General features: G+C 40.6%; 2 protein-coding genes across 3 annotated transcripts; one reads left to right on the plus strand and one right to left on the minus strand.

The window, feature by feature from the left end:
• Positions 1–7,532, plus strand: tmem42a (transmembrane protein 42a). Its single transcript, XM_060922281.1, has 3 exons — positions 1–323; positions 3,384–3,530; positions 5,325–7,532. Exons 1-3 carry the CDS (start codon positions 144–146, stop codon positions 5,463–5,465), a joined length of 468 nt encoding a protein of 155 aa, XP_060778264.1. The 5' UTR covers positions 1–143; the 3' UTR covers positions 5,466–7,532.
• On the minus strand, positions 7,533–27,294 carry zdhhc3a (zinc finger DHHC-type palmitoyltransferase 3a). Of its 2 annotated transcripts, none has more exons than XM_060922282.1 (7): positions 27,133–27,294; positions 24,222–24,541; positions 24,014–24,138; positions 21,578–21,674; positions 18,815–18,896; positions 15,227–15,357; positions 7,533–8,989 (listed from the first exon to the last, which is right to left on the minus strand). In XM_060922282.1, exons 2-7 carry the CDS (start codon positions 24,519–24,521, stop codon positions 8,777–8,779), a joined length of 948 nt encoding a protein of 315 aa, XP_060778265.1. In that variant the 5' UTR covers positions 24,522–24,541; positions 27,133–27,294; the 3' UTR covers positions 7,533–8,776. The 2 variants fall into 2 exon arrangements, with proteins under 2 accessions (XP_060778265.1, XP_060778266.1); XM_060922283.1 differs by lacking the exon at positions 7,533–8,989 and adding an exon at positions 11,112–12,709.
• Positions 27,295–27,974: the final 680 nt, after the last annotated feature.

Consider the following 27,974-nt stretch of genomic DNA (forward strand, 5'->3'; position numbering starts at 1 on the left):
AAGAAGAATCTCCCTACTTCCGGATACTTCCCCATGCTTTCAGTGTTTGTTTACACCCCTGTACACAATGCTGACTATTCTGTCCAGTCGTAGTGGTTATGTTCGTTGTTACTGGTAGTATAATATAATTTTTACGTGTAGTTATGCTGACTGGGTTGTTGTACGCGTTGTTAGCCGGATTGTTTGGTGCTCTCGCGTCCTCATCTGCAAAGTTATCTTTGGGTAGCAGTTACTTGAAGGAGCTGTGCGACACTGCTGAGAGACAGTGGGGTGTTGAGGAGGACAGTGGAACCCCTGGTGTCAACACGACAGCTTGTGAATGGGTGAAAAGACCATTTCTTTCTCCCCATTTCATAAAACGTAGCAATGCATCTGGAATGGAGCATATCCAACACTAATTTTCCATTCAATCTGGGGTGAGTTCCCCAAAAGCCTCCTAACACTGAGCCCCGTCTACACGATCATACATTTGTCCATGAACATCGTCATACAAATGTATAATCGTGTGGACGGTTTTCCCAACAAACTTGAACAACGTCATACTTGTATGACGTTGTATGATGATGTTCAAATTTTTAGAATCGTGTTTCTACTTTCCAACAAACATCTTACAACATTTTGGGTCATCCACCAATCAGATTGTTAATTCGGGTCATGTGATCTACACTGCCTGTCATGTGACATACAAAATGTATGATCGTGTGGACAGAAATCCACAACATGATCATACATTTGTATGATAATGTTTTGGACAAATGTATGATCGTGTAGACGGGGCTTAAGAGCATCTTAACTAGGAGAGAGAGTGAGTGCTGATTGTGCTGCTCGCTCTACCATTTAACGATGATCTTTGTGCTGCGATGCTTTTGGGAAACCCACCCCTGATCTGTCCATAATATGAGCTTTCCTTTCCTGGTTGTAATCAAATCTTTATTCTATCTTGGGTGTGTTTTTATTTGCAGCTAGACCATTTATATATTTGCTCATGAAGAAAAATAGTAAAAAGATGAACGAGAAATAACTAAGAATAGCAGAATTTTTCACTCACCTGGTGTTTTATACAACAATATTAATGTCTGGTGGAATGACATGTTCTGTACAGTATGGTAGTCAATAAATACCAAAACTATAGTGGTGTTGAAAGTTTGTGAACCCTTTAGAATTTTTTACATTTTGCATAAATGACAAAAGAGGTTTTTAACCCAAGTCCTAAAAGTAGATAAAGAGAACCCAGTTAAACAAATGAGACAAAAATATTATACTCGGTCATTATTTAAATTTACTATTCATCTTTGCACTATGCACCATATTGCACCAAAAGGGAAATCCTTTGTGTTAAACAGCTAAAATCCAGATTCATATATCAGTAATATCACTTGTAAAATATCTGAACACTTATACCGTCATTCTGTGCACACTGTATACTTTTATTTAACTATTCCATACTTGACTTACCAGGATTACTTTGCACTATGCACCTATTTTTGTTGTTGTTTTGCTTGTTTGTTTGATTTTGTGTCTACGCTTTATCTGTTTTGTACTATGAGAGCTAAGTGAACCGGAGTCAAATTCCTCGTGTGTCCACATACCTGGCAATTAAAGTATTTCTGATTTATTTATTGAGGAAAATGATCCAATATTACATATCTGTGAGTGGCAAAAGTATGTGAACCTCTAGGATTAGCAGTTAATTTGAAGGTGAAATTAGAGTCAGGTGTTTTCAATCAATGGGATGACAATCAGGTGTGAGTGGGCACCCTGTTTTATTTAAAGAACAGGGATCTATCAAAGTCTGATCTTCACAACACGTTTGTGGAAGTGTATCATGGCACGAACAAAGGAGATTTCTGAGGACCTCAGAAAAAGCGTTGTTGATGCTCATCAGGCTGGAAAAGGTTACAAAATCATCTCTAAAGAGTTTGGACTCCACCAATCCACAGTCAGACAGACTGTGTACGAATGGAGGAAACTCAAGACCATTGTTACCCTCCTCAGGAGTGGTCAACCAACAAAGATCACACCAAGAGCAAGGTGTGTAATAGTCGGCAAGGTCACAAAGGACCCCAGGGTAACTTCTAAGCAACTGAAGGCCTCTCTCACATTGGCTAATGTTAATGTTCATGAGTCCACCATCAGGAGAACACTGAACAACAATGGTGTGCATGGCAGGGTTGCAAGGAGAAAGCCACTGCTCTCCAAAAAGAACATTGCTGCTCATCTGCAGTTTGCTAAAGATCACATGGACAAGCCAGAAGGCTATTGGAAAAATGTTTTGTGGATGGATGAGACCAAAATAGAGCTTTTTGGTTTAAATGAGAAGCGTTATGTTTGGAGAAAGGAAAACACTGCATTCCAGCATAAGAACCTTATCCCATCTGTGAAACATGGTGGTGGTAGTGTCATGGTTTGGGCCAGTTTTGCTGCATCTGGGCCAGGATGGCTTTTCATCATTGATGGAACAATGAATTCTGAATTATACCAGCAAATTCTAAAGGAAAATGTCAGGACATCTGTCCATAAACTGAATCTCAAGAGAAGGTGGGTCATGCAGCAAGACAACGACCCTAAGCACACAAGTTGTTCTACCAAAGAATGGTTAAAGAAGAATAAAGTTAATGTTTTGGAATGGCCAAGTCAAAGTCCTGACCTTAATCCAATCGAAATGTTGTGGAAGGACCTGAAGTGAGCAGTTCATGTGAGGAAACCCACCAACATCCCAGAGTTGAAGCTGTTCTGTACGGAGGAATGGGCTAAAATTCCTCCAAGCCGGTGTGCAGGACTGATCAACAGTTACCGGAAACGTTTAGTTGCAGTTATTGCTGCACAAGGGGGTCACACCAGATACTGAAAGCAAAGGTTCACATACTTTTGCCACTCAGATATGTAATATTGGATCATTTTCCTCAATAAATAAATGACCAAGTATAATATTTTTGTCTCATTTGTTGAACTGGGTTCTCTTTATCTACTTTTAGGACTTGTGTGAAAATCTGATGATGTTTTCGGTCATTTATGCAGAAATATAGAAAATTCTAAAGGGTTCACAAACTTTCAAGCACCACTGTATGTACAGTTCTTTTAACATTTTTAGAGTCAGTTGATACTTGATAATGGAGTCTTTAAAACAAGAACAGCAGAAACTTTTTAAAACATTGATGAACAAAACTTTTTCCACAAATGCTCATTTTAGCTGAAACTTTTATAATTCATGGCAAACTGGGCAGAGAAATGCCCATTTAAACATATTTAAAATTTCACGCCGTGTCATTCCACCGGACTCGAGGCTAATACAACTAAACCAAAACAATTTTCAACCTTTCCATAAAATACTAGTCAACAGTAACCACCTGAGCCTAATTTCAGTATGCTGATGTTCTCCACAGGTCCACATTCCTCTGAGACTGGTGTGTGGCCTTCTGCTGTTCAGCTCCAATGCTGTGATGTGGACTTTCTTTGCCAAGGCTCTGCGACATTCCTTGTCTTCGGCTCAGGCTACTGTAACCACTACTGCCTCTAATTTCATTTCTTCTGTGAGATTCAGCACAACAAACTGCAATAAAAAACAAAACCATATAGTTCCAAAAACAGCTGTTCAATGCATTTTAATTGTGAAAGGAGTAAAACACGATGGGGTATGCTGTGACAGGAAAATAAACAGCAGGGTGCTGTGATGCAGCTCAACAGTGTTAACTCTTCAACCAGAAGCTGATTATTTTTCTATAACAGCATATCCTCAGAGGTTTTATTCATCTTTTACCACCTCATGAACATCCTACTTTTTAAGCTGTAGTTATATTTAAGTTGCGGAACAAGTTAGTTCCTGTTATCACATTCATTCTCACGATACTGAGAAACCGCATAGTCCTACATCCTTCTCCGTGGCTGAAAACTTACCGATACAAAGCCCCGACACTGGAGAATCCTTCCACAAATGTCTCCTCGAAGAAAACCTTACCTTATGACAAGGTTGAAACTTTGAGTTAGATTTTTGTGACATCGGTGTGAAAAAAATATTGTTGAATAAATAAAGGCCCTATATGCAATGTTTTGTGTTTTCCTTATAGAAAAAATGCTGTAGTTTCAGAATATAACACCTAAAAAGCTGTATGATCAGCCCTTACTTGACTTTTTGCATGATTTTTACTAAAAAGTAGGCGAAAATGACCTATTTTTGGTGACAAAATATTTTGAACATCCACATTAATCCTGTTGCAGTTTGCAAAATAGTGATAAACTTGCTATCTGTTAACCTTAGAATAAGAGTTTATGTTGTGTTCTTTTAAATAAGTATCAGTTTCAGTGGCTGCAGCAAGTAATGATGTCATACCAGCCAGTTTCATCAACGAACGTCATGTGACAAAATTTTTGGGAATTTTGAGCTTCTGGGTAAGGATTTGGCTTTCCATTCTTCCTGTTGAGTTTATATAATGATAAACCTGCATGTATTATACATCAATCTCTTTGTAATTTTGTTGGGAATAAGACAGTACCCAATACATAAGTTAATTCTAACACCAGATAAGTAAAATTAGTACTTTTACTAACCCTACCCCTATCAATTTTCAGTTCGTGAAAAAAAATACACACTGTTGTAAAAAAAACTTGCATTCATTCAATTTTGAATGTAGAGTTACCAAAATTTAAATCAATTATACCCTTTTATATGGACTACAATCAGTTTACATTATTTTGGTCTAAAATCCTTTCTGAAATGAGATCAAGTTTTTTTTACGACAAAATTTCACATCCGTTTTTACCAATTTTTCAAGTATTGTCATGACCATTGAATGATGAAGTCAATCGACCCAATCGACTATTAAAGATTTTGCATAAATGTCGTCATTTTCAGATTCCTGAGAAAATTTGACCCTATACTGATATATTTTCAGTCCATATATCACAAATTGATTTTTTACCCTAAATGTCACTAAAATCTAACTCCGTCCTCGAACCTTGTCTTATCTATGATTATATACATTTTATGAAATAGCATTTTTAATTTGATTGATTATTAATATAATTTAATAGTATTAGCCTCCAATTATGAGCATCCACTGTGTAAGTTGTAACTATAGAAAACAATGTATTAGAACGAGCGTATTAATACACGTAAACCTGTGATTTGAATTACTGACAGAACTACCGTCAATGCTGCCATTATAGAAAATTAACCAACACCTTCTGACCAATCAGTTTTGAGAATTTAACAGTGCTGCGCTGTGGTATCAGTATTAACATATTCCAGCTTGGTGATTCATTTTAAAATAATACGCAAAATGTCAACATCTTGATGTGCTCTTTGTCCTTGCTTTTTAACTTTTCAGGCATTCCTTGGACATGTGATCTTTGGAGAAAGCCATGCACTTCTGTGGTGGGTTGGCATCTCACTAACCTTGCTGGGGCTCTTCATCTTGCATGGATCCTCTCTCCAGAACCAACAATTAGCTGTGAAAAAGGAGGCCTGATGTCTTCGCTATGAAGATTGAAAAGATGATTTCTAAATTATTCAGCCAACTTTTCTGAATAGTTTTAGTATTCTGGTGTGCAGGGACCTGTGACCTCTATAGCCATTTTGTTTCATTGCAATTCTTCAGTAAGCTTTTCAAATCACCCTGCTGTAAATTGAATGATGTACACTTTCCACCACTTGGAGAACGTACTATTGTGAATTAGACCTCAGCTGTTTTGCAAGGTTGGACAGACTTTGGGACGCCTGCAGCGCAAGTCAGGGAGTCCAGCTGTTTGTCTAGACCAGGGGTCACCAAACTACGGCCCGCGGGCCAGATCCGGCCCGCCACCCCCCTTTGACCGGCCCCCTAGCCCCCCATCACTTGAACCGGCCCTATGAGGCAATCCCCACAAGTGGTCATGGCCTATTTTTTTAAATTGCTTTTTGGCAAATAATAACATGTCTGCATCTTGTATTTTGTTGATTTTATCAATTAAAATTGATATTTAGTTATAAAATGAACTATTCATATTTTCCGAATTTTCGTCATATGCTCGCGATCAAGCAGTGACAGGCAGCGCACGTGCAGAGAACTGTCAGTGTTCAGGACAGCAAAATGGCTAGCGGTCAGCGAAAAGCTGACCGAGAGTGCAGAGTTTTTAAAGAACAGTGGACTACTGATTATTTTTTTGTTCAGTGTAAGGACCGTGCAGTTTCTCTTGTATGTAAAGAAAGTGTGCCGGTTTTCAAAGAATATAATCTGCGTCGTCACTATGAAACCCGCCACAAAGAGTATGCTAGTTTGCGAGGGCAAACAAGAGAAGACAGGATTCGGAGGATGAAATGCGGACTGGCTGCACAACAGAATGTATTCCTTCGCCAAACCCAGATCAACCAGGCTGCTGTCTGAGCTAGCTATAAGGTAGCTCACCTACTAGCTACCCATGGAAAGCCGTTTACTGATGGGGACTTTGTTAAAGTATGCGTGCTTGCTGTGGCCGAGGAGGTGTGTCCCGACAAGAAGGATGCGCTCGACGCGGTGAGTCTCTCCGCACCTACTATGACCAGGCGAACCGAAGATTTGGGGGACAACGTGTATGACCAGCTGAATGAGAAAGCGTCAGAATTCGAGTTTTTTGCTTTGGCCGTGGATGAGAGCAATGACGTGCAGGACCCAGCACAACTGCTGTGATCTATTGATCTATTGCTCATATTATAATTTCACTGTTTTTAAAATGTATTTATTTTATAGGCCTATTTATTTGACCTTTATTAAGTGCTGCATACAATTATTATTTATATTATTAATAATAACAGGCCTACCTACAATTTATAATTTTCCACTCACCTTTGCCAGTGTCAATCACCTCAACTAGGCAGATGTTTCTTACCTTGACAGCTTTGATGTTATTTTTATTAGAAAATAAATAAATGGAATATCTGTGGTATTTCAAATTAAAACAAAGTGTGAAGACTTGATTACTACTTTTGCAAACCACTAGTAAAGATAAACAAATATGTGCCAGGAATCAAGTGTTGATATAGTAGTATGGATATAGTAGTGTGGATATAGTAGTGGGGATGGCTGTGCCAGGCTAGTAATCTCTACTACACAATGAGGCCTGCTGGTGGTCATATTTGTCTGGGTCATACAATTCTATGTGATATAGCTGACCCAACCCCGGCCCCCATCACAGTCAGGAACGACAGTGTGGCCCCCAGAGAAAAAAAGTTTGGTGACCCCTGGTCTAGACTGTTGGGGTAGTCAGTCATTAGGAGGGCTTGTCTAGCAATACAGGACTCCACATATGCTGCAGTGAAATACTGAAATGAATGCTTGAAAGGGAACTTCAGGTTACGATTATAACATTGCTTCTCTGATAGCACGAGTAAAGGTATCTCACCAGATCACCCTTATTACACAAAGCGAGCTAGAGTTGTGCTCATTTTAAATGATGTAAAAACTAAACATTGTTCAACACAGAAGGAGCAGCTTTCCATGACATGTTCGAGCACTATGAAACTGTTTGAATGTGCATCTATGTGATGTTAAAAATAAAAAACAAAACAGTGAGCACATTAATTTGAAGTAAACTCGTCCCTTTTTATTAAAGTATCCGTCGTATTCACATTCATTTTACGCAAAAGATCACAAACATTATTCAAAATAAATGTTTAAGTTAGCTGTGAAACAATGCACAATTATAAATGTCATAATACCTTTAGTATTAGGGTTTTCACTTAAGTTATTACATTACAGGCATTTCGCAGACGCTCTTAGCCAGAGCGACATACAACATACCCAGAGCAGCCTGGGGAGCAGGTGGGGGTTAGGTGCCTTGCTCAAGGGCACTTCAGCCAGTCCAGGGAATCAAACCAGTGACCTTTTGGTCCCAAGGCTGCTTCTCTAACCATATTAGTCGATCAACCACTTAGACCAACCCTTTTGCACGATGTACTCCTGGACTCCATCCATTATCTACACCACTTATCCGTCAGGGATGGAAGGAAGCTGGATCCAATCCCAGCTGACTTTGGGTACACCCTGGGGATGTCACCAATGTATCACAGATATGAACCACCATTCACACTCACATTCATAACTATGGGCAATTTAGAGTAGCCAGCTGACCAAAGCTGTACATCTTTGGAATGTTGGAGGAAAGTGGAGCACCCACAGGAAACCCACACAAGCATAGGGAGAAAGTGCAAACTCTGTACTCTCCAGTTGCCTAGGAGATTGACCCCAAAACCTTGCTGTGAGGCGATAGCACTGTACCACCATCCGGCATGCATTTCTCATCAAAATAGACCCATGTAATATTTCGTTCACGTATTATTTCTAACAGTCTGCCCAAGATCATGGGATCCACTGACAAATGGGGAACTTGCATTACTTGAGTAATATTGGACTTTTTTTTTTTTTGCTTACTTATACATTATAAGGCACTTAGCACTTGATAAAGGAGCTGTTGTATACCATTAGTTTTGAAGAGGCAATTTTTCTTGCCCCCCAAAAAAGTTACCAGACACTTGGATCAAGACGTCTTCCGTTGCTTCATACATCTTGGAGTGCCATGAAATCACGTCAGTTTATTCATGTTGCTTGCAGCTCACAGTCACAATCAATTTATCAATACCATTAGATAAACTCTATATGGAGTTCCTGCTTGGCTTGATGTACTGTATTCAAGTAAACTGAGCTCAAATAAAGTTATAGTCAAAAAATTATATAATAATAAAAAAGGCCCACTGTTCATCTCATACCATTCTGAAAGGTCCTATTCTTCCACATTCGAGGCTCAGCAAGCTTTGTTCAGTGGGTCTTTAATGGTGGAAAGGGATTTCAATGACATCCTCTGCTATTATTTCCCCTTGTGGGGCCTCAGGGATGTTGGTTGAGTCATTTGTCCTACAGGAAAAGTCAGAGAAGGGGCTGAACCATGCCAGAGACAAAGGCCCGCCAAATGCCATTTTCATGGCCTCCCAGCACGAAGGCTTCTCCCATGTTGGAGTCTCCCCTTTTAGTCGCTCGATACCCTAAAAAAAAAAAAAAAAAAAAACCACAAAATGTTTAGAAATGGCCTTATTTCATGATACATGAACAACTAGAAAACACCCACCAACTGAAATTCCCTTGAATGCACTGGGAAATAAAGCACTGACACAATGCGTTGGATAAATGTTTGTAATTGTAGGAGTGCAGTTGTCATTGAAGAGTGCGCTCAACTAATTCCTACGAAAGTAAAATGCCGCATATGGGTGAATAAAAAGCACAAATGTACATGCAGCATGCTTTCGGCATTCATAATATGCTCTGCAAAGAAAAAGAAAAGTCTAGCTTTCTAATTTCAGCATCAGCATGCATTCAGGCACCAAATCTAACCGGTGGGATTTACGTGGCTTTTCAGCCAGTAAGGCTTACCTCCATTTCATACCAATCAGAATGGCATCAGGGTTTTTTTTTTTTTTTAAATAAATGATTCAACTTTTAGCTTTGAAAACAAAACAGAGGGTGAGACATCTACAGAAGTCAAACATCAGAAAGAATTAATTACTGAAAGATAAGGGAAAGGACAGAAATGAGTGAGAGACCAAGGAAAGAGAATACAGAGTTTGGACATTACGACTTAAAAAAAAAAAAAATACAGCACGCTAACAAGGATTTATTTATTTTTTTTTACACTTTAATCTTGAAAACTCTCAAATTCCCAGTGATTACCATTCATATACCCTGTAATGCCTAATTAATTTTGTTAATTTGAGCTCATTCATAAGAGAGAAAAAAAAAGCACCAACTGTAAAACCTTCTCATTACAGTTCTGTAAACATAAAACATAGTGATTGTGAACATAAAACTGACCAAGGAAATATTCAGTTTAAAAACAAACAGCACCTAAAAAAAGAAAAATAATTTTTATGGGTTTATAGGTGATGCAAAGGTTAGGACGTCCCTTGTGAGGAGTAGATTGTAATATTTAGAGCCCTCTGCTGCCTGGGAGACTAAGCCCATGTTTACATTAGACCGTATCAGCGGATCATCAGATTAACGTTTTTAAAACGATTCACGTGCACACAGCAACACCAATACACGGATACGCTCGGCTGCGCAGGCATCCTGCGCTCCAAATCACTCCGCCCTGAACAGCGAGTGCCCTCTGGAGGGTGCGCACTCCGGCCCTGCGCAGCTCACAGAGCGCGCGAATATAGCGCACGAGCTGTGATTCGGGACTGAGCCGCTGTGTGTGTGATCCCAGCGCATATCACTTACCACTTGCAAGTGGAAGGATGGCAAGCCTAAAGACAATCATAACTACACAATGGGCAGTATTTGCATCAGTATTTGCAGTATTTTCATACTTTTATACTCTTTAATGAAAGGTGATACAAGGCAGAAGTCCGCGCCGTTTTTCAGCAGTCGTGTCACATGACCAACGCCAGCAAATCAGGAAGGTGGATGTCACAGTGACGTTGTCCAATGATGACGCCCGCTAGAGCTCAGCACAGCGTATCCGCGTATTCTCAATGTTTACACAGCACCGGACCAGACGCGATCTGGATTGAATACGTGGACCCTGGCGGATTCCCGTTTCCCGGCGTTTCCAGGAGGTTTAATGTAAACGGACAGTGCATCCGCGAAGAAAACGAGACAGATACGGTCTAATGTAAACTTGGCCTAACTGTGCTGTCATTTAGAACATTAACAAGATTTCCTCTTGCACTAAAGCAAACTCAAGCCCATCTGTTTTCCCTGAACAGGACAGAGAAAAACATGACCAATTCATATAATTGCGGGGAAAACGTAAATAAATGGCTGAAACATGGAACCAACCAAAAATCTGCTGCATGGCTTGAAACAGGTCTAAAAACACTTATTAAAAAAAAAAAGCCTGTGCACCTTTAAACCTTCTAAATCAAAATGAGCATATTTTAAATAAATATTAAACAAATATCTAATATAACTTTACTTTGAAGGCATTTTAAGAGCATTAATGACAAGAAATGGATTCATTTCCATGAATTATATCTAACAGAAATATTAAAAAAAAAAAAAAAAAAAAAAATCCACACATGCATCATAGTTGTTATAAATGGATAAAAAAAAAAGTACATACTTTATTTACAGATTTAAAGGAAATAACTTCAAATGGGTCACAATGAGTTGGTTTTCCTTCAGCAGTCGTAGTGCCAAGATATATCATTTATTGATTTAATTAAAATTGTCTTGCACAGATCCATTTCGGAACCTGGAGTGTTTTGTTTAATGTGTTCCTACAACACTATGGACAGCTGCTTGATTTATAGGACGTTTCTGATACATTAACTTCTTCATAGAATGATATCTTCACTCATTCTTCAGTAGTAACATACCAACCAAAATTTTCCTAATGACATTTTATACTCTTACTTCCTGACGAGGAATAAAAAGGACAGGAAGGCTGGCTAACAGCAGGCTGCGTTTGGGCCGTCCATGGAAAAAGAAAACAAGGAATAACTTCAATTTTAAAAAATGAAATAAAATAAAACCCACACACAAGTTCATCAATAATCAAGACCCAAAAGATGTGTTTGGCTGGAGTTTTACAGAAATTAAAATGTTACGGAAGTAATCCAATCTCTTGTTCCCGATCTCATTTTATATAGACATGTGAATCGGAATATACATGTACATTAGGTTATTGGGTAACATTTTTAAAGCCCATTTTACACCAGAAGTGATGCAACACGCTTGGCAAAACACAAGTACTCCCTGATTAGTGATGTAATTTCAGGCTCATTTCAGTGGCACAGGTCATGTGGCTCAATACAACAATAAAAAGACACATCTTTAGTAGCACTGCATCAAGCACAATCGTTTTTGCCTTTCTATAAATTCAATAAAAAAAATCATGCTATACCTCAACAACTAAACCGAATTAGTTTGCCTTGTGTTCATCACACTTTCTTCACTACACTAAATGATGCAGTAAACTAAATACTGCTTAAGTTATGCATACATGAGTCAAACAGTTTCACATTGAGGCTTTAAATCATTAAGTTATACCAATCAGTCAGACACTGATCAAACATCTCACTGAATCAATCAATCTGCATGTGATTAAAAGCATCCAGCCGAGAGAACACTGATGAGATTTCACATTTATGTTGGATCTAACTTTGTTTTTTCTTTATTTACCAAAAACTGGAAAGAAAAATCAAGTTGGCTCCCAGTATTCATCTAAAAGAGGTGGCTCAAAGCGCCAACTTATTCACAGAAGATACCTTGTGCAGTCAAAGACTGCACTGATTAACACCATGCAAGCAGGACTGCAACAGTGCCTAAGCGGTTACTCCGTCTGGTGTAAAATGAGCTGCGGTCCTGAAGTTTACTTTTTCTGGAAAATAGAATGGATGCAAAGGTAAGATATGGGATAAATGTTTCACATATAGGCTTCATTACAGCAATAAAACAGTCCCACTGATGAATGTAATGCATGACACATTGCTCAAGTGAGGAGTACAATCACGGATGCTGGCGAACGTTTTTGGAGTTAAACGGGTCCAGTGAACTCCAGTCTCTACCGTAAAGCTGGAAAGGGAAAGGGGCTATTCTTCCTGAACTCAGACCACGTACTGGTAGGGGTCAGCTTTCCCGTGGTCAGGTGTGGAAAACGGACTAAACCATGCTATTGAGAAGGGGTGTCCAAAGACCGCCTTCATGTTCATCCATTTAGTTTTTTTAGCCCATCTTCTCTCTTCCTTTTTCAACTGCTCTATACCCTAAAAACAAGAGACAACCAAAACTTCAGAGTGGATGTGATTGATTACCTCTGTCTCCAGAGAACTGCCAGAAGAACCATGTTCAACAATTTTCTTAGCAACTTTATAGAACAATTTCAATGCTATAATGCAATCTGCACTGAAAAAAATTGAAAAGTAGTAATGTGCAAAGAGGTCAGTTTTATAAAAAGCTCTAAGTTTAGGAGGAGAGCGTTTGTTAGTAAGCAGAGTAACATGAAAGATGTACAGAAACAAATCAATGCACGTTCAAACTCAATAACAACTTCATTTATTATTTGGTTAACATGGGTGGGGAAAAAAACAAACAAAAAAAAAACATTTAAAGTAACGCACTCACAAAAAGAGATTCAAAGAAAAGCATCTAGTGGGAACAAATAGCTAATTCTGTTTTGCTGACTGCACTAAAACTACAACCCCGATTCCAAAAAAGTTGGGACAAAGTACAAATTGTAAATAAAAACGGAATGCAATGATGTGGAAGTTTCAAAATTCCATATTTTATTCAGAATAGAACATAGAGGACATATCAAATGTTTAAACTGAGAAAATGTATCATTTAAAGAGAAAAATTAGGTGATTTTAAATTTCATGACAACAACACATCTCAAAAAAGTTGGGACAAGGCCATGTTTACCACTGTGAGACATCCCCTTTTCTCTTTACAACAGTCTGTAAACGTCTGGGGACTGAGGAGACAAGTTGCTCAAGTTTAGGGATACGAATGTTAACCCATTCTTGTCTAATGTAGGATTCTAGTTGCTCAACTGTCTTAGGTCTTTTTTGTCGTATCTTCCGTTTTATGATGCGCCAAATGTTTTCTATGGGTGAAAGATCTGGACTGCAGGCTGGCCAGTTCAGTACCCGGACCCTTCTTCTACGCAGCCATGATGCTGTAATTGATGCAGTATGTGGTTTGGCATTGTCATGGAAAATGCAAGGTCTTCCCTGAAAGAGACGTCGTCTGGATGGGAGCATATGCTGCTCTAGAACCTGGATATACCTTTCAGCATTGATGGTGTCTTTCCAGATGTGTAAGCTGCCCATGCCACACGCACTAATGCAACCCCATACCATCAGAGATGCAGGCTTCTGAACTGAGCGCTGACAACAACTTGGGTCGTCCTTCTTCTTTAGTCCGAATGACACGGCGTCCCTGATTTCCATAAAGAACTTCAAATTTTGATTCGTCTGACCACAGAACAGTTTTCCACTTTGCCACAGTCCATTTTAAATGAGCCTTGGCCCAGAGAAGACGTCTGCGCTTCTGGATCATGTTGAGATACGGCTTCTTCTTTGAACTATAGAGTTTTAGCTGGCAACGGCGGATGGCACGGTGAATTGTGTTCACAGATAATGTTCTCTGGAAATATTCCTGAGCCCATTTTGTGATTTCCAATACAGAAGCATGCCTGTATGTGACACAGTGCCGTCTAAGGCCCCGAAGATCACGGGCACCCAGTATGGTTTTCCAGCCTTGACTCTTACGCACAGAGATTCTTCAAGATTCTCTGAATCTTTTGATGATATTATGCACTGTAGATGATGATATGTTCAAACTCTTTGCAATTTTACACTGTCGAACTCCTTTCTGATATTGCTCCACTATTTGTCGGCGCAGAATTAGGGGGATTGGTGATCCTCTTCCCATCTTTACTTCTGAGAGCCGCTGCCACTCCAAGATGCTCTTTTTATACCCAGTCATGTTAATGGCCTATTGCCAATTGACCTAATGAGTTGCAATTTGGTCCTCCAGCTGTTCCTTTTTTGTACCTTTAACTTTTCCAGCCTCTTATTGCCCCTGTCCCAACTTTTTTGAGATGTGTTGCTGTCATGAAATTTCAAATGAGCCAATATTTGGCATGAAATTTCAAAATGTCTCACTTTCGACATTTGATATGTTGTCTATGTTCTATTGTGAATACAATATCAGTTTTTGAGATTTGTAAATTATTGCATTCCGTTTTTATTTACAATTTGTACTTTGTCCCAACTTTTTTGGAATCGGGGTTGCAAGCCAAAGTACACTTTGATGCTAAGACGCTTAAAGGAAGCAATGTAATGGGTCTGTGCTAATAATTTCACCTAATACACCTGCCTTGTGATGATGGAACACACACTTGCAGTATTTCTAGGAGTGAACTTGAGAGTAGTGTCAAAGAAAATTCATTTTAGGCCAAAGAATGACCCAGTTAGAACGCATCTCTGCTAGTGGGGAATGGTGTTATGTCTGACTGTCCTATTCTAGGTCAGTAGCGCACAGTTTCGGATGCCTGAGGTGTTTTAAACACCAGAGTTTCAGTGAAAAGAAACAGAGCCATGACACCGCTGACATGTTCAACAGGAAACCAAAGACAAAACTTACATTGGCACTTTTACTCAATCATTCCAGCCAGACTCATACAGACTCGGCTGCAGAACCCAAACAGCACTTCACCAGACATTTTCTAGAGCAAAGTTGGAAAGATGGGCAGAGGGAAGGGGGTTGGGGTCACTCACCGTCTCATCCGTACAGATGGAATGGACTTGGGTGCCAAACATCACAGAGGTGAAGATGAGAAAGAGGAGACCCTCAAAGCACAGGAGGATGAGGAGGATGACTGTTGCTGGAGGTGAGAAGGAACTGCATTCTAGGGTTGGAGGGGAAAGGATGGGTACTTAACACATAGTAAAGGGTAAAGAGCAGATGACAGCTACTACACTAGAAGTCAAAATCCAAAATACTGATTCACTCACGTCATTTATCAGCTATTAGTAGTAACGAGATCAGTTTCTATGATGCACTGCGAGAAAATGAACCTGATACTGAACTATCCTGTTAATTTTTTATACAACTGTGTAATATGAGACATCATTGACAGGTTAACACGAGTTCATCTATAAATTAAGACTGCCATCGTGAGCAGTCATGGACGAGGATGAAACTGCATAACACCAACACATTTAATACTTCGTAAAAGAAAAATGAATTGGGTACCATTGGCCAAGTATTTGGCATGCATTTAGTTATAAAAGAATGATACCGGTAAATATATACCATATATACAGTACCAGTCAAAAGTCTGGACACCCCTACTTCATTCATAGGTTTTTCTGTATTTTGACTAACTTCTACATTGTAGAACAACACTGAAGACATCAAAACTATGAAATAACATAAGTGGTAAACACTGTTTCCCTTGATGACGCTTTACACACTATTGGCATTATCTTAACCAGCTTCACGAGGTAGTCAACTGGAATGCTTTTCCATAGGCCATTTGCAGGAATTGGTCACGTGTCAATTTTCCCCACAGCAACAAGCCCGTTAGCTTGCCCACCACTTGACATTCCTTGACAACCACAAGAGTTTGACTGGCGATGCGAAGCAATCCATTTCTATAATAGCTGTTTTTACCTTTTCTACTGTCTTTTTTGACCCGCATTTTCGTGCGTACTTGGAAAAAGTTGGTGGTTTTAACTTCTGTCGTAAGTTAAAGCGAATCACTGGCCGTAAACGAGAGTTTTTTGGACTCGAGTTGGTCGCCGCCGAAAGAAATTGATTATCGAACAACAAGTACCAAAGGAAAAAGAAATCTAAAATCTGGTGTTGTACCTTCTGTTTTTAACTGGAGTGGTACTGTAAAGCAAAGAAGAAAAATCGTACGACATGTCGAGAGGTAAGAAACTGATTCAAATACATAAACAATGCTATGTTTGCAAAAGAAATACTGCAAAAGGGGCTTCGAGTAAATGATAAAGGTAGAAAAAGAGAAATAAGTTATAAACATCTCTGAGAAATCTGCCATTTTGCACGTGAATTTCTTCTGGCGGCGACCAACTGGAGTCCAAAAAACTCTCGTTTACAGCTAGTGAGTCGCTTTAACTTACGACAGAAGTTAAAACCACAAACGTTTTCCAAGTACACATGAAAATTCGGGTTTAAAAAAAAAACCAGTAGAAAAGGTAAAAACAGCTATTATAGAAATGAATTGCTTCGCATCGCCAGTCAAACTCTTATGGTTGTCAAGGAATGTCAAGTTAGCTTGCCCACCACGGGCTTGTTGCTATGGGGAAAATTGACACGTGACCAATTCCTGCAAATGACCTATTAACAGTTGTGCCTCGTCAAACTTTAATTAGTGCAGCTTCTTGCCTTCTTAATGCGTTTGAAATCAAACAGTAAATAATAAACATACAGTAAATCGCTCTATTCCACAACTGTAGTAATCCATATTATGTCAAGCACCGCTCAACTAAGTAAAGAGAAAAGACATCCATCATTACTTTAAGACTCTTAATTAATAAAAATAAACACTGAATTACAAAGTGTGTCCAAACTTTTGACTGGTACTGTATGTTACAATAAATCCATTGCCATTAACGTACTCGTGCTGACATTTTGAATGGTAACAAAACAGTTATCCAAATGACAGTCACAGTAACAGGGGGACTGCATCACATATTTGAGGTTAATTCAGTTGTCAAACTTGTAATTAGATTTCATTTTTATTTACTTATCAAACGCACCCAACTCTTAATGAGTCTACGGTTTTAATCTGCCATCAACATCAGAACTAGATTCTGTGTTCACACTGTGTAACATCAGCTTAAAGTGCTGATGACACGTTTTTGACATCTTTGGCGATGTTTTATAACATAAAAAGTAATTCCCGATGATCCATTTATTAATTCACGAAGGTGCCTATTTTACAAGTTATGATGATAAACGCAGCTATTTGGGCAAATTTGACGGGGCTGCAGCACCCAGGAGACGAAGGAGGAGGAGGAGCTATATGACGTCAGCGAAAGACTCTTCCTCCTAACATACCAGTTTGTTGTTGATGCAGCAGGTATTCAGTTTATCATTATTAGTATTTTTATTATACATTATATATATATAGTTATTATGCCTTCGTGTTGTGTTGCCGGCTTTTGCTCCAAAACCCACAAGGATGGGGTAAGTTTATTCAAGTTTCCCAGAGATCCCGAGCTGCATGCGAAGTGGGTGAAGCAAGTCAGGCGCACTCGTGACAAGTGGGAGCCCTCACCAACATCCGTCCTGTGCTCTGAACACTTCGATTTGGATTGTTTTGACACCCTTCCCAGCTTAAAAGAATCTCTTGGGTGTTCAGTTCAGCACAAACATGTGTTACTACCATCAGCAGTGCCTACACAGTGTTGCCAGATTGGGAGGTTTCCCGCCCAGTTGGGTGGTTTCAAGTGCATTTTGGTGGGTTTTGAACATATTTTGGGCTGGAAAACATCAGCAGTATCTGTTGCCAGATACTGTTGCCAGATACCGCTGAAGTTTTCCAGCCCAAAATATGTTCAAAACCCACCAAAATGCACTTGAAACCGCCCAACTGGGCGGGAAACCTCCCAATCTGGCAACACTGCCAGTATTCCGGAGGGGGTCTACTAGTAGCTATGCCGGATCCAAAAGACAGTCCTCCTGTCAGAACATGTGTTGTGAAACGACATAAGATAAAGGTACGTAGAGCTATAGATTCTACATGATGATCATAAATGTAATCATAAAGTTGGCGTGATATCAGTCATGTATTTGCTTGTGAAAGCTTGCGGCTTTCATGTAACTGCCGCCTAGCAACGAGAGGCAAAGGGTAAAGAGGGTAGGCTATCATAGATTCTATTCGGAAGAGATCAACACAATTCTAGACTCCCAGAAGAGGAAGCGCTAGCACTAGAGAGTTCACCGGCGTTTTCATGCGCCATTTCCATTGAGTAGAACCAGAGTAGAACAGCCAGTGAACCGCAGCGTGTTCTTCCGCTGATGTCACAACATGGCCGCGAGCCACGGACCCAGTTTTCTTGCGCTGTTAAAAGTTGGATATTCACGTAACAACAGCTTCTTTTCACGTAATTATAACAGAAATCTAACATGTTTGCCATGTTGTATAGTTTATTTAAGAAATTGCATAGAGTCATGTTCGTGTCATCAGCCCTTTAACTACATTAAAAATAAATAAATAAATAAATAAATAAATCAATAGGCTAAAACAGGAAACAATTGTCAGGCACCTAAAACTAGAACATGGGATCTTAAATTTTAAGTGTGACTTTTGCATCATAAATGCTTTTACTCACTTGTCCAATCATCTTCAAAGCAGTACAAAAAATGGAGAACCACCATGACCAAGGCATGCAAAGAGATGAGTGCAATGTACATCTGAAAAGCAGAGAATCACTCAGGGTTACATTGTCCAAAACAAGGAGCTGCAACTGCACATACATTTTATCCCTCTTCCTGTGGCTCACATTAACCAAAGGGTGTCTAACACTACGTTCACACTGCAGGCTGAAGTGACTCAAATCCGATCTTTTCGCCCATATGTGACCTGTATCCGATCTTTTATTGACAATATGAACGACACAGATCCGATTTTTTCAAATCCGACCCAGGCCGTTTGGATATGTGGTCCTAATTCCGATTCCTATCTGATCTTTTCATATGCGACTTCAGTCTGAACCGCCAGGTCGCATTCATCTGACTTACACGTCATCAACAAGCCACAAACGTCACTATTCTGCGCTGAAGTAGGCGGCGGGTCTCTCAAAAAAAGTTACAACAACATGGCACATGACATCAATGCGACTCCGCACCCACACGTTCCTTTGAACGGAGGTTGCAGTCACTACCCCGCAGAACGCCTGAGCCAAAACCCTTGCCCTCTTCCTTCTCAACCTCCTCCTTAACATCAGGCTATTGTGCATGTTCTGGCTCCGTCGCAGCAACAACTGCATCATCGCCAGGTACTCCATGCTGGCTACTGTCATACACAGGAAACTTTAGGTTACTTCCGTAAACACTGGCCATGCTCACTGCGTGTGACGTCGTCGTATCCTGCAATGCGCATGCGGAACACTTTTAGGTCGCTTTTCGTTCATACTGAGGATCACATACAAGTCACATATATTTGTTAATGTGAACGACCTCACAAAAAAATCGGATTTCACAAAAAAATCGGAATTGAGCATTAAGCCTTGCAGTGTGAACGTAGTGTAAGTGTTCAGATTTAATGCATGTATGGATAAACAGGGGCGTAGCTTGGGGGGGGTCCTGGGGTGCCTGTGACCCCCCCTTTGTTGGACCATACATTTTTTCAATGGCCGCATAAGAACATTAGAAAAGCGCCCACTGTAATTTTTCTAACCCTTTTTTTTTTTTTTTAAACTAGATTGTCACCTCAGCCTCATTAGGGTTTCTGTAACCTTGTATGGACTTCCTGTGGTTTGGGGACGAAAACCCAGTTTGTCAGAGTGTGTGCGGGAGAGGCGGATGCAAGTGCAGATATGTTAAATAATACACAGTGCGATATGAGCATAAAGTGCGTGAAACACCCAACAGGCAAACAGCAGGCAAAGTCATAATCGAGGAAACAGGCAGGAGGTCAATCGAGGTGCAAACAGAATATCAGAGGCAAAACTATGCAAGAGCAAGGGACGAGAAACAGGAGTCAAAAAACCAGGAGGTCAACAAGAACAGGAAACAAGGCTCAGTAAGGCACACTAGACGTGGTGTAATACTTCGCATCATCCTTGCATGGGCGCAGGTCCTTAAATAGCCCAAACATAGTTCACTGATTAAAGACAGGTGTTCTTTGTAAACGGCGCGTGTAAAGGAGCTCGTTTGGCGAGTGCGCAGGACTGACAGTTCTGCACAAGCGCAACACGATCGCACTAGAAAGCATGGTCAAACTGCCAGTGTAGCTGCAGTCTTTTTAGTTGCAAATTACGAGCATTTCCCCTCGTGTTAATAATTGGCCATGTCAAAACAAGTGAAACTTTCCTCCTTCTTTCGACGTGAAGACAGGTAAGCAATTTATTATATATTTTTTCCATCAAAGTTGCATTTTGTGGCTTCGAAGCTAAGTTTTAGTGTCGTTTCTAGAACACAGCATCAAGAAAATATGGAAGAAACAGCAATCATGGAAGAGCCGGTTTCTAAGCTACCTAAAACTAGCAATGGGAATTATTTTTTGTTATATGATGTACTCAGGCTGCCAGTCAGTGTGTGACCCCCACTTTGAAAAATCCTAGCTACGCCCCTGATAAATTGTCATATTTCCAAGATAAACAATTTTTTTAGGCAGAATGGGCCAGAAAAGAAGTTATGCCTTAAAGGAACAGGCGTACTAACACCTTCTGCGCGCTTCAGCAGCGCACTGACACGGAGCTCAGATATCAATGCGCTGCCGAAGCGCGCAGAAGGTGTTAGTACGCCTGTCATTATAGTGCAGACTTTCCATAGCATAGAAAATCGCTACGTTTCAATTTGTGTAACTGAACTTGTTTCATGTCACTGGTCATATAAACCTATGTAAACAGGAAAAACGCGGAAGAGTTTGGTCACATCTAACTACAGCCCCAAAAAATACCATTGGCCATGCTGAGCCTAGCTACATTGCTAACAGGAGTGACCGCGCGTCTGACTGCGTCTGACTGACTGGGAGGTCGTGCAAAGCTCGGAGAGGTACGGAGCAGCTCGTCTCAATTCAGATAAGAGCATATTTCATTATGGAAGTACGGTGGACTGTTCCTTTAAACGTCTTTACCTTCTACCTTTTACACACTGCCAGAATGGGCTGGCAGCAACTGTTATTCCTTTAAATTATGACGACTGCCTGCTTAATGCAAAGCTAGATCACTCGTTTTCAATCGAAAGATATGGAGGCTCAATCTTGATCTTAATTGCTGTGTACAAGCAAACTTGTGGCAAAATCAGATTGACCTTGTTTTTCTTTGTTTTATTTATTATGTACAGAAACTGACAAGCAATTACCAATACAAAAGTTAATTACATTATTAATATTAAGAAAATCTTAACTGGCACCCAAGTGTGTCACATACCGTGAAGAGCACAAAGTATTTCTGGTTATTTTCACCAACACAGTTGTTGACCCATGGACAGTGGTGGTCCATCTTTCGAATACATCGTTTGCAGACACTGATGAAATGAAACAAGAAAAAAAAGCTAAGAAAATAGCTGCACACTTGAAAAACTGTATAAACACATTACACAAATGGTTTTAATTCATAACAATAAACAAAACGCGTAAAAATTATTTTATGCCAGTGAAGAAGAATGTTGGGACAGATGAGCTAGAAACAGCAGCATGTTGAGTCCAAAGCACCAATCATGCCACAGATTGGCACAAAGTTGCATAGTTTCAATACACGTGGCCAGTATATTATTTATATATATATATATATATGCTGTCAAAAATGTCGCGTTATTAACGTGTTAACTTGACTCAATTTTAACGGCGATAATTTTTTTTATCGCGAGATTAACGCTCTGTGACATGATGTAGGTTTTTCATAAGCTTTTTTTCCCTTGGGGGGGGGGGGGGTGGTGGTGCTTGCGCTTGTCTCAGAGCGCAGATCTCCATCGCGCGCTCACTTCGGATATGCAAATGCTTCCCGTTACACACGATTGCTATGTCAATAAACATCATTTTGCCAATATTTTAGAGACCCCCCCAACATTTCCCAAATCATGTTTTCAAGGGATCTCATGTCTGTTTCCAGGGATGTGAGTGACAAATTTAAAAAAAAGAGGAAAATTTTTAGGCTCAACAGACGATCCCGAAGGGGTCATCATGACAACGAAGTTGTCATGGGGAGGGTATGGGAGGGTGCGCCCTCCCATTGGTGGGGGTCTGGGGGGTCTCCCCCACAAAAATTTTTGTAAAAAGGACTTAAAATGGTGACATTTTAAGCACATAAAATGTAAAATTTCTAACATAATACACCTGCAGAAAGTCAAGTTTCAAGCTGGTGTTAGGTTTGGATGTATGCTCCACCAAAAAAATTTGGAATATTTTCAGACAATTTCATTAAAGTTCCTGCATTTGTGCAGTTAAATCCATCATATTTAAGTCTTTACAATTTTCTAACAGTAACTGGGTAGGACGGGCTTATTTTATTTTTATTTTATTTTTCTGCTATGTGGGGGATAAAACACGAAAAATTGGAATGGTTGGAGCAGACTGGTTTCAGAGGCATGACGCTAAATTACCAGTGTAAAAAAAAAAAATGTTTATGGTGGGTCAATTTTTTTTGGTTCGGGCTGTAATGATTATGAGGAACAAGAATATAATTTTATGTGGCCTTACATAACTAGCAATAAAATTTAAACCCTGCCACCAGTTCATAGTACATGTACTTACTCTCTTCAATCAGACCCAACACCTGAAAAATTAATGGCTAAATAAAATTCCACACTTTCTGTGAAGTTTATACATGCAATATAATTTCAGATTAAACCTAATCATTGTTCAAATGTATCTGTAAATATTAAATGTGCTAGTGATAAATTAGATTGGAATTATCACATTATTTTCAGAGAACTAAAAATTTCATTCAAAAAGTAACAGTGAAGGTAATGTTTTTAATACGTAGGATAAAACATTATTATTATTATTTATTATTATTATTATTATTGATGCCTACCTGGCAATGCATAGTTAGTCTTCTGAATCTCAACTCGACTCCTGTGTTTTTCGCTTTTCACGTGTCCACTGAGAGTCACAAATCCACACCGTCCGTAGTTCAGTTCACAGCAACACAATTTGCAACGTGCGATTCCTTTCTTGTTGAGTTTTTCAAAAACCAAACTAAAAACACTTCCATCGGGAGCTTTGCGCTCTAACCAGTCCCAACGCCACTTATTTTCAATGCCAGAATCTATTTTCGTGACATCGGACTTCACAGACAACGCCGCCATTTTCATTCATACTCGTAGCAGTGCATGTACAATAGCGACTCCTCTCCACACAGCGATAATGATCAGATCGCTGTAAGGAGCTTTCGTCACTTCCGCTTAGTAAAATCCGGAAAAGTTTCACGCCAGACTTTACCAAATATTATTATTATTATTTTTTTTTAATTTTAGAAAATGCGGAAAACGATTTTTTTACGCGGAAAGGCAATTTGAAAAACGCGGATTTCCGCGGAAACGCGGAGATTTCACATCCGTGTGTTTCAGGGGAGATCGGATCCCCCGAGTACCCCCGTAGTTCGAACGGTGAGCAAGCCCATTCACTTTTTTATGCTGATAAGAGAATTACAATGGTTTTTCATATGACAAAAATGTGCGATTAAATTGCGATTAATCGCGAGTTAACTATGACAGTCGCGGCATTAATCGCGATTAAATATTTTAATCTTGACAGCACTAATATATATATATATATATATATATATATATATATATATATATATATATAAATAAAAATTCTGAGCAAAGCATTAAATCTCAATCCTCGAGCTTGTCTTTCTTACCTGCAGTGGTGAGCTCGGTCAGGCTTGATGCTGCAGCATTTAGGACATTTGTACACAACCTGACCTGGCTTCAGCTGCAAGCTTTCTATATATTCTTTTGTGGCATTTCCTTTTGGCACAGCGCCCTAAAAACATGTCAAACCGGAGTTTAACTTCTCATCCAGTGCATACGTCTTTCTTCATTAGTTTCGACTGAATGTGAACTTACAGGATCTGTGCACATGGCCCTGAAGTGGGATGCCAAAGCGAGAAAGGCAAGGCTGTTAAAGACTGCACCATTCATCAAGCTGTAGGTGAGGTTCTTGAATGGAACCAGCATGACAAACACCACGACAAAGTCCGCAAAGAAAACAAGCAGCCATGTGATAACGCCACAGACAATGCCACAGGCGTCCCGAACAAACCACATGGTGCTCTGTTGGTCATGACAGGGAGGAACACACTGAACGGCTTGCAAGCTGTTCGCCTGCTTCTCAACGTCCCTGAACCGAGGTGCTGGACTTCTCATCCTATCACAAAGGCTTCATGCTGATGGGACACACAACAGGAAAGAGACAGAAAATTATTATGCAGTTTAGGCTTTTTCAGTGGACAGAACTGTTGGAGTCCTCATTAGACTGATAGAAGGTGACATGCTTTGGATCATAACTGCCTGTCTGTCTATAGTTTATATGCAAAATAAGAGCTTTTTTGTTTACTGCCATTTCACTTTGCATCTTAGGAGTTTATTTATCTTCCGTTCAGTACGGCCACTTTTACACAGTTTTTTTTTTATTTTCATTCATTACAATTCTTGTTTTTAGCACTATTTGTGCACATTCACTTGTACAAAGCACATATATTTAACAGCTATTCCACGTATTCGAGTCGTGCATGAACCGATGGCGCTACACGCCGTGTCGGCTCTCAGCTCACGTACAACAAGATTGAGTGGAATAACTCTTTTATTATACCCACATTCACTGGATTTTGAGAAACAGAGCATTTTTATTTTTTGCAAATATGATAAATAAAAACTTTACACAAAACATTTGAAAATCATTTCAGCTTCGAATGTAAACAAACCAGCGAAATGACAGTAGCAATTTGTGAAAAATGCTATAATAAGAATATCATCCTTGAAAAAAAAAAAAAGATATGTTCTTACAATCAAATACTTTAATTCCATATTTTGTTGCTTTTTTTATTTTTCGTGGGTTTATTTTCGACTAGAGTTTTTATTTCGTACTCGGTTGGTTCAGAAAAATGCTCCGCCATTTGTTTTTCCTCTAGTCACGGTGTAAGAGCTGATAGCCTAGTAGTAGCATAGCCAATCAGAGCACACGATTGCTCATATCCAGTGAATGTGGATATCTCATCTCATTATCGCTAGCCGCTTTATCCTGTTCTACAGGGTCGCAGGCAAGCTGGAGCCTATCCCAGCTGACTACGGGCGAAAGGCGGGGTACACCCTGGACAAGTCGCCAGGTCATCACAGGGCTGACACATAGACACAGACGACCATTCACACTCACATTCACACCTACGGTCAATTTAGAGTCACCAGTTAACCTAACCTGCATGTCTTTGGACTGTGGGGGAAACTGGAGCATCCGGAAGAAACCCACATGGACACGGGGAGAACATGCAAACTCCACACAGAAAGGCCCTCGCCGGCCACGGGGCTCGAACCCGGACCTTCTCGCTGTGAGGCGACAGCACTAACCACTACACCACTGTGCCGCCCCAAATGTAGATGTATATTATTGTTACATTTTTCTCTGTATATTGTATAGCCGAGGGGCGGCACGGCGATGTAGAGGTTAGCACTGTCGCCTCACAGCAAGAAGATCCTGGGTTCAAGCCCAGCGGCCGGTGAGGGCCTTTCTGTGGGGATAACATGCAAACTCCGTGTGGGTTTCCTCCGGGTGCTCCGGTTTCCCCCACAGTCCAAAGACATGCAGGTTAGGTTAACTGGTGACTCTAAATTGAGCGTAGGTGTGAATGTGAGTGTGAATGGTTGTCTGTGTCTATGTGTCAGCCCTGTGATGACCTGGCGACTTGTCCAGGGTGTACCCCGCCTTTCGCCCGTAGTCAGCTGGGATAGGCTCCAGCTTGCCTGTAGAACAGGATAAAGCAGCTAGAGATAATGAGATGAGATGATAACTTGCTACTGTAACATAATTTCCCAGCTTGGGATCAATGAAGTAAATCCATCTACCTATAAAGCTGATATATTATCCTTAAGGTCATACACAGAATAGGCATCGCAGTCCTACAGGCACCAGGTTAGCAATTTCTACTTCAGAAAACACAACATAAAATGAGGGGTGACAAGATTTCTACAAAACAGTGACCGCAGGCTTGACAAACCGCAGTGCTGTGTGGCCCAGAACAGTTTGGGCATCAACCCTCTGTCATACCTACAGTAATACACCTGGTTATTCACAGGAAAGGTGAATCAGGGCTTTGAGCTGAAAAATCCAAGCCCCACACTCCAGCTCTGTCTAGGAGACTCACAGATTTCAATCTTTAATGCTATTAAATTACACAAATCAAGACTGTATGTCAGTATAATAAGCACAATATCTAGCTGTAGCCTTTAAAGCACACACCAGCAGCTGTTCCACTCTGACTGAGGGCGAAACCGAGCAGCAGGAAATGTTGCTAGCCTTATTTACCCAACACAGAGGACTGCTTTCCGATACTACAGCACTCAGTGTTGGATCCAAGCCCTTGTGTTGATAAATTAAAAAACACGTCCTGTCAGTGTATTAACTTTAAGCGTGACACTAATCAGTAATAAAAAAAAAAAAAAAAAAGTGCCTACTGTTAGCAACCCAATGCTCCAAATGTATATTTAATCCACCAGTGAAGAAGAGCTGATCAGCTGCACTGAGGGAGGGAACTAAAGCTAATCAGGGTTTGTCAGGTCACACAGCAATTTCGGCTCATTTCGTTCCCTCGCGCTAAGGCTTCAGCAATAACAGATCACTGGAGAAGGAAAGTGTGAAAGCAGAAGCGCTCAGAGAGCCGCATCACCGACTCACAGCCACGGTTTCAGCACAGGAAGCAGTAAATACAAGCCGAGGAAGCTACATGAGGCTCTGGGCCGAGGCACGCTTCACACGGCTACTTACATTACTGTCCGAAACACTCCTCGACACGTCCACATTCGGAAATAAGACAGAAACGGGTAAAGGGAATAAAATAAGCTCCTCAGGTCCGTGTTACAGCGAAACTCCAATTCGGCCGAGGACGAAACTGAGGCTGTTGCGAAAGCTGCATTTTTGCGCCTCGGCCCCGCCCCGCACTGACTGACTGACAGACAGAAACTCGAGTAGGCCACGCCCCCTCAACTGCACGGCCTGGCCTGGAGAGAAGGCTCAGGCCACGCCCCCTCAACTGCACGGCCTGGCCTGGAGAGAAGGCTCAGGCCACGCCCTTTCTCCAGCAAGGGCTGCACTGGACAGAGAACAGGCGAACAAGATGATTTGGTCAGAACCGGTTTAGAGCAGTATCGTTTATACCGCTCATCTACTAGTGATGGGGCGGCGTAGTGGTTAGCGCTGTCGCCTCACAGCAAGAAGGTCCTGGGTTCGAGCCCCATGGCCGGCGAGGGCCTTTCTGTGTGGAGTTTGCATGTTCTCCCCGTGACTGACACACGGAGTTTGCATGTTCTCCCCACAGAAAGGCCCTCGCCGGCCGCTGGGCTTGAACCCAGGATCTTCTTGCTGTGAGGCGACAGTGCTAACCTCTACATCGCCGTGCCGCCCCCCGGCTATACAATATACAGAGAAAAATGTAACAATAATATATATCTACATTCGGGGCGGCATGGTGGTGTAGTGGTTAGTGCTGTCGCCTCACAGCAAGAAGGTCCGGGTTCGAGCCCCGTGGCCGGCGAGGGCCTTTCTGTGTGGAGTTTGCATGTTCTCCCCGTGTCCATGTGGGTTTCCTCCGGATGCTCCGGTTTCCCCCA

The sequence above is a fragment of the Neoarius graeffei genome, chromosome 5 (genome assembly GCF_027579695.1).
Source record: "Neoarius graeffei isolate fNeoGra1 chromosome 5, fNeoGra1.pri, whole genome shotgun sequence".
Taxonomy (NCBI): Eukaryota; Metazoa; Chordata; class Actinopteri; order Siluriformes; family Ariidae; genus Neoarius; species Neoarius graeffei.

What these genes read in the sequence shown, in the direction of transcription:
- tmem42a (XM_060922281.1), top strand. Translation starts at nt 144, where the DNA reads ATGCTGACTGGGTTGTTGTACGCGTTGTTAGCCGGATTGTTTGGTGCT. An exon ending in ACACGACAGCTTGTGAATGG is followed by an intron (nt 324 to 3,383) that starts GTGAAAAGACCA and finishes TGTTCTCCACAG; the next exon opens with GTCCACATTCCTCTGAGACT. An exon ending in CCTCTAATTTCATTTCTTCT is followed by an intron (nt 3,531 to 5,324) that starts GTGAGATTCAGC and finishes TTAACTTTTCAG; the next exon opens with GCATTCCTTGGACATGTGAT.
- zdhhc3a (XM_060922282.1), bottom strand. Translation starts at nt 24,521, where the DNA reads ATGAGAAGTCCAGCACCTCGGTTCAGGGACGTTGAGAAGCAGGCGAAC. An exon ending in AATACTTTGTGCTCTTCACG is followed by an intron (nt 18,897 to 21,577) that starts GTATGTGACACA and finishes TCTGCTTTTCAG; the next exon opens with ATGTACATTGCACTCATCTC. An exon ending in CTTTGAAGATGATTGGACAA is followed by an intron (nt 15,358 to 18,814) that starts GTGAGTAAAAGC and finishes CTCCAACCCTAG; the next exon opens with AATGCAGTTCCTTCTCACCT.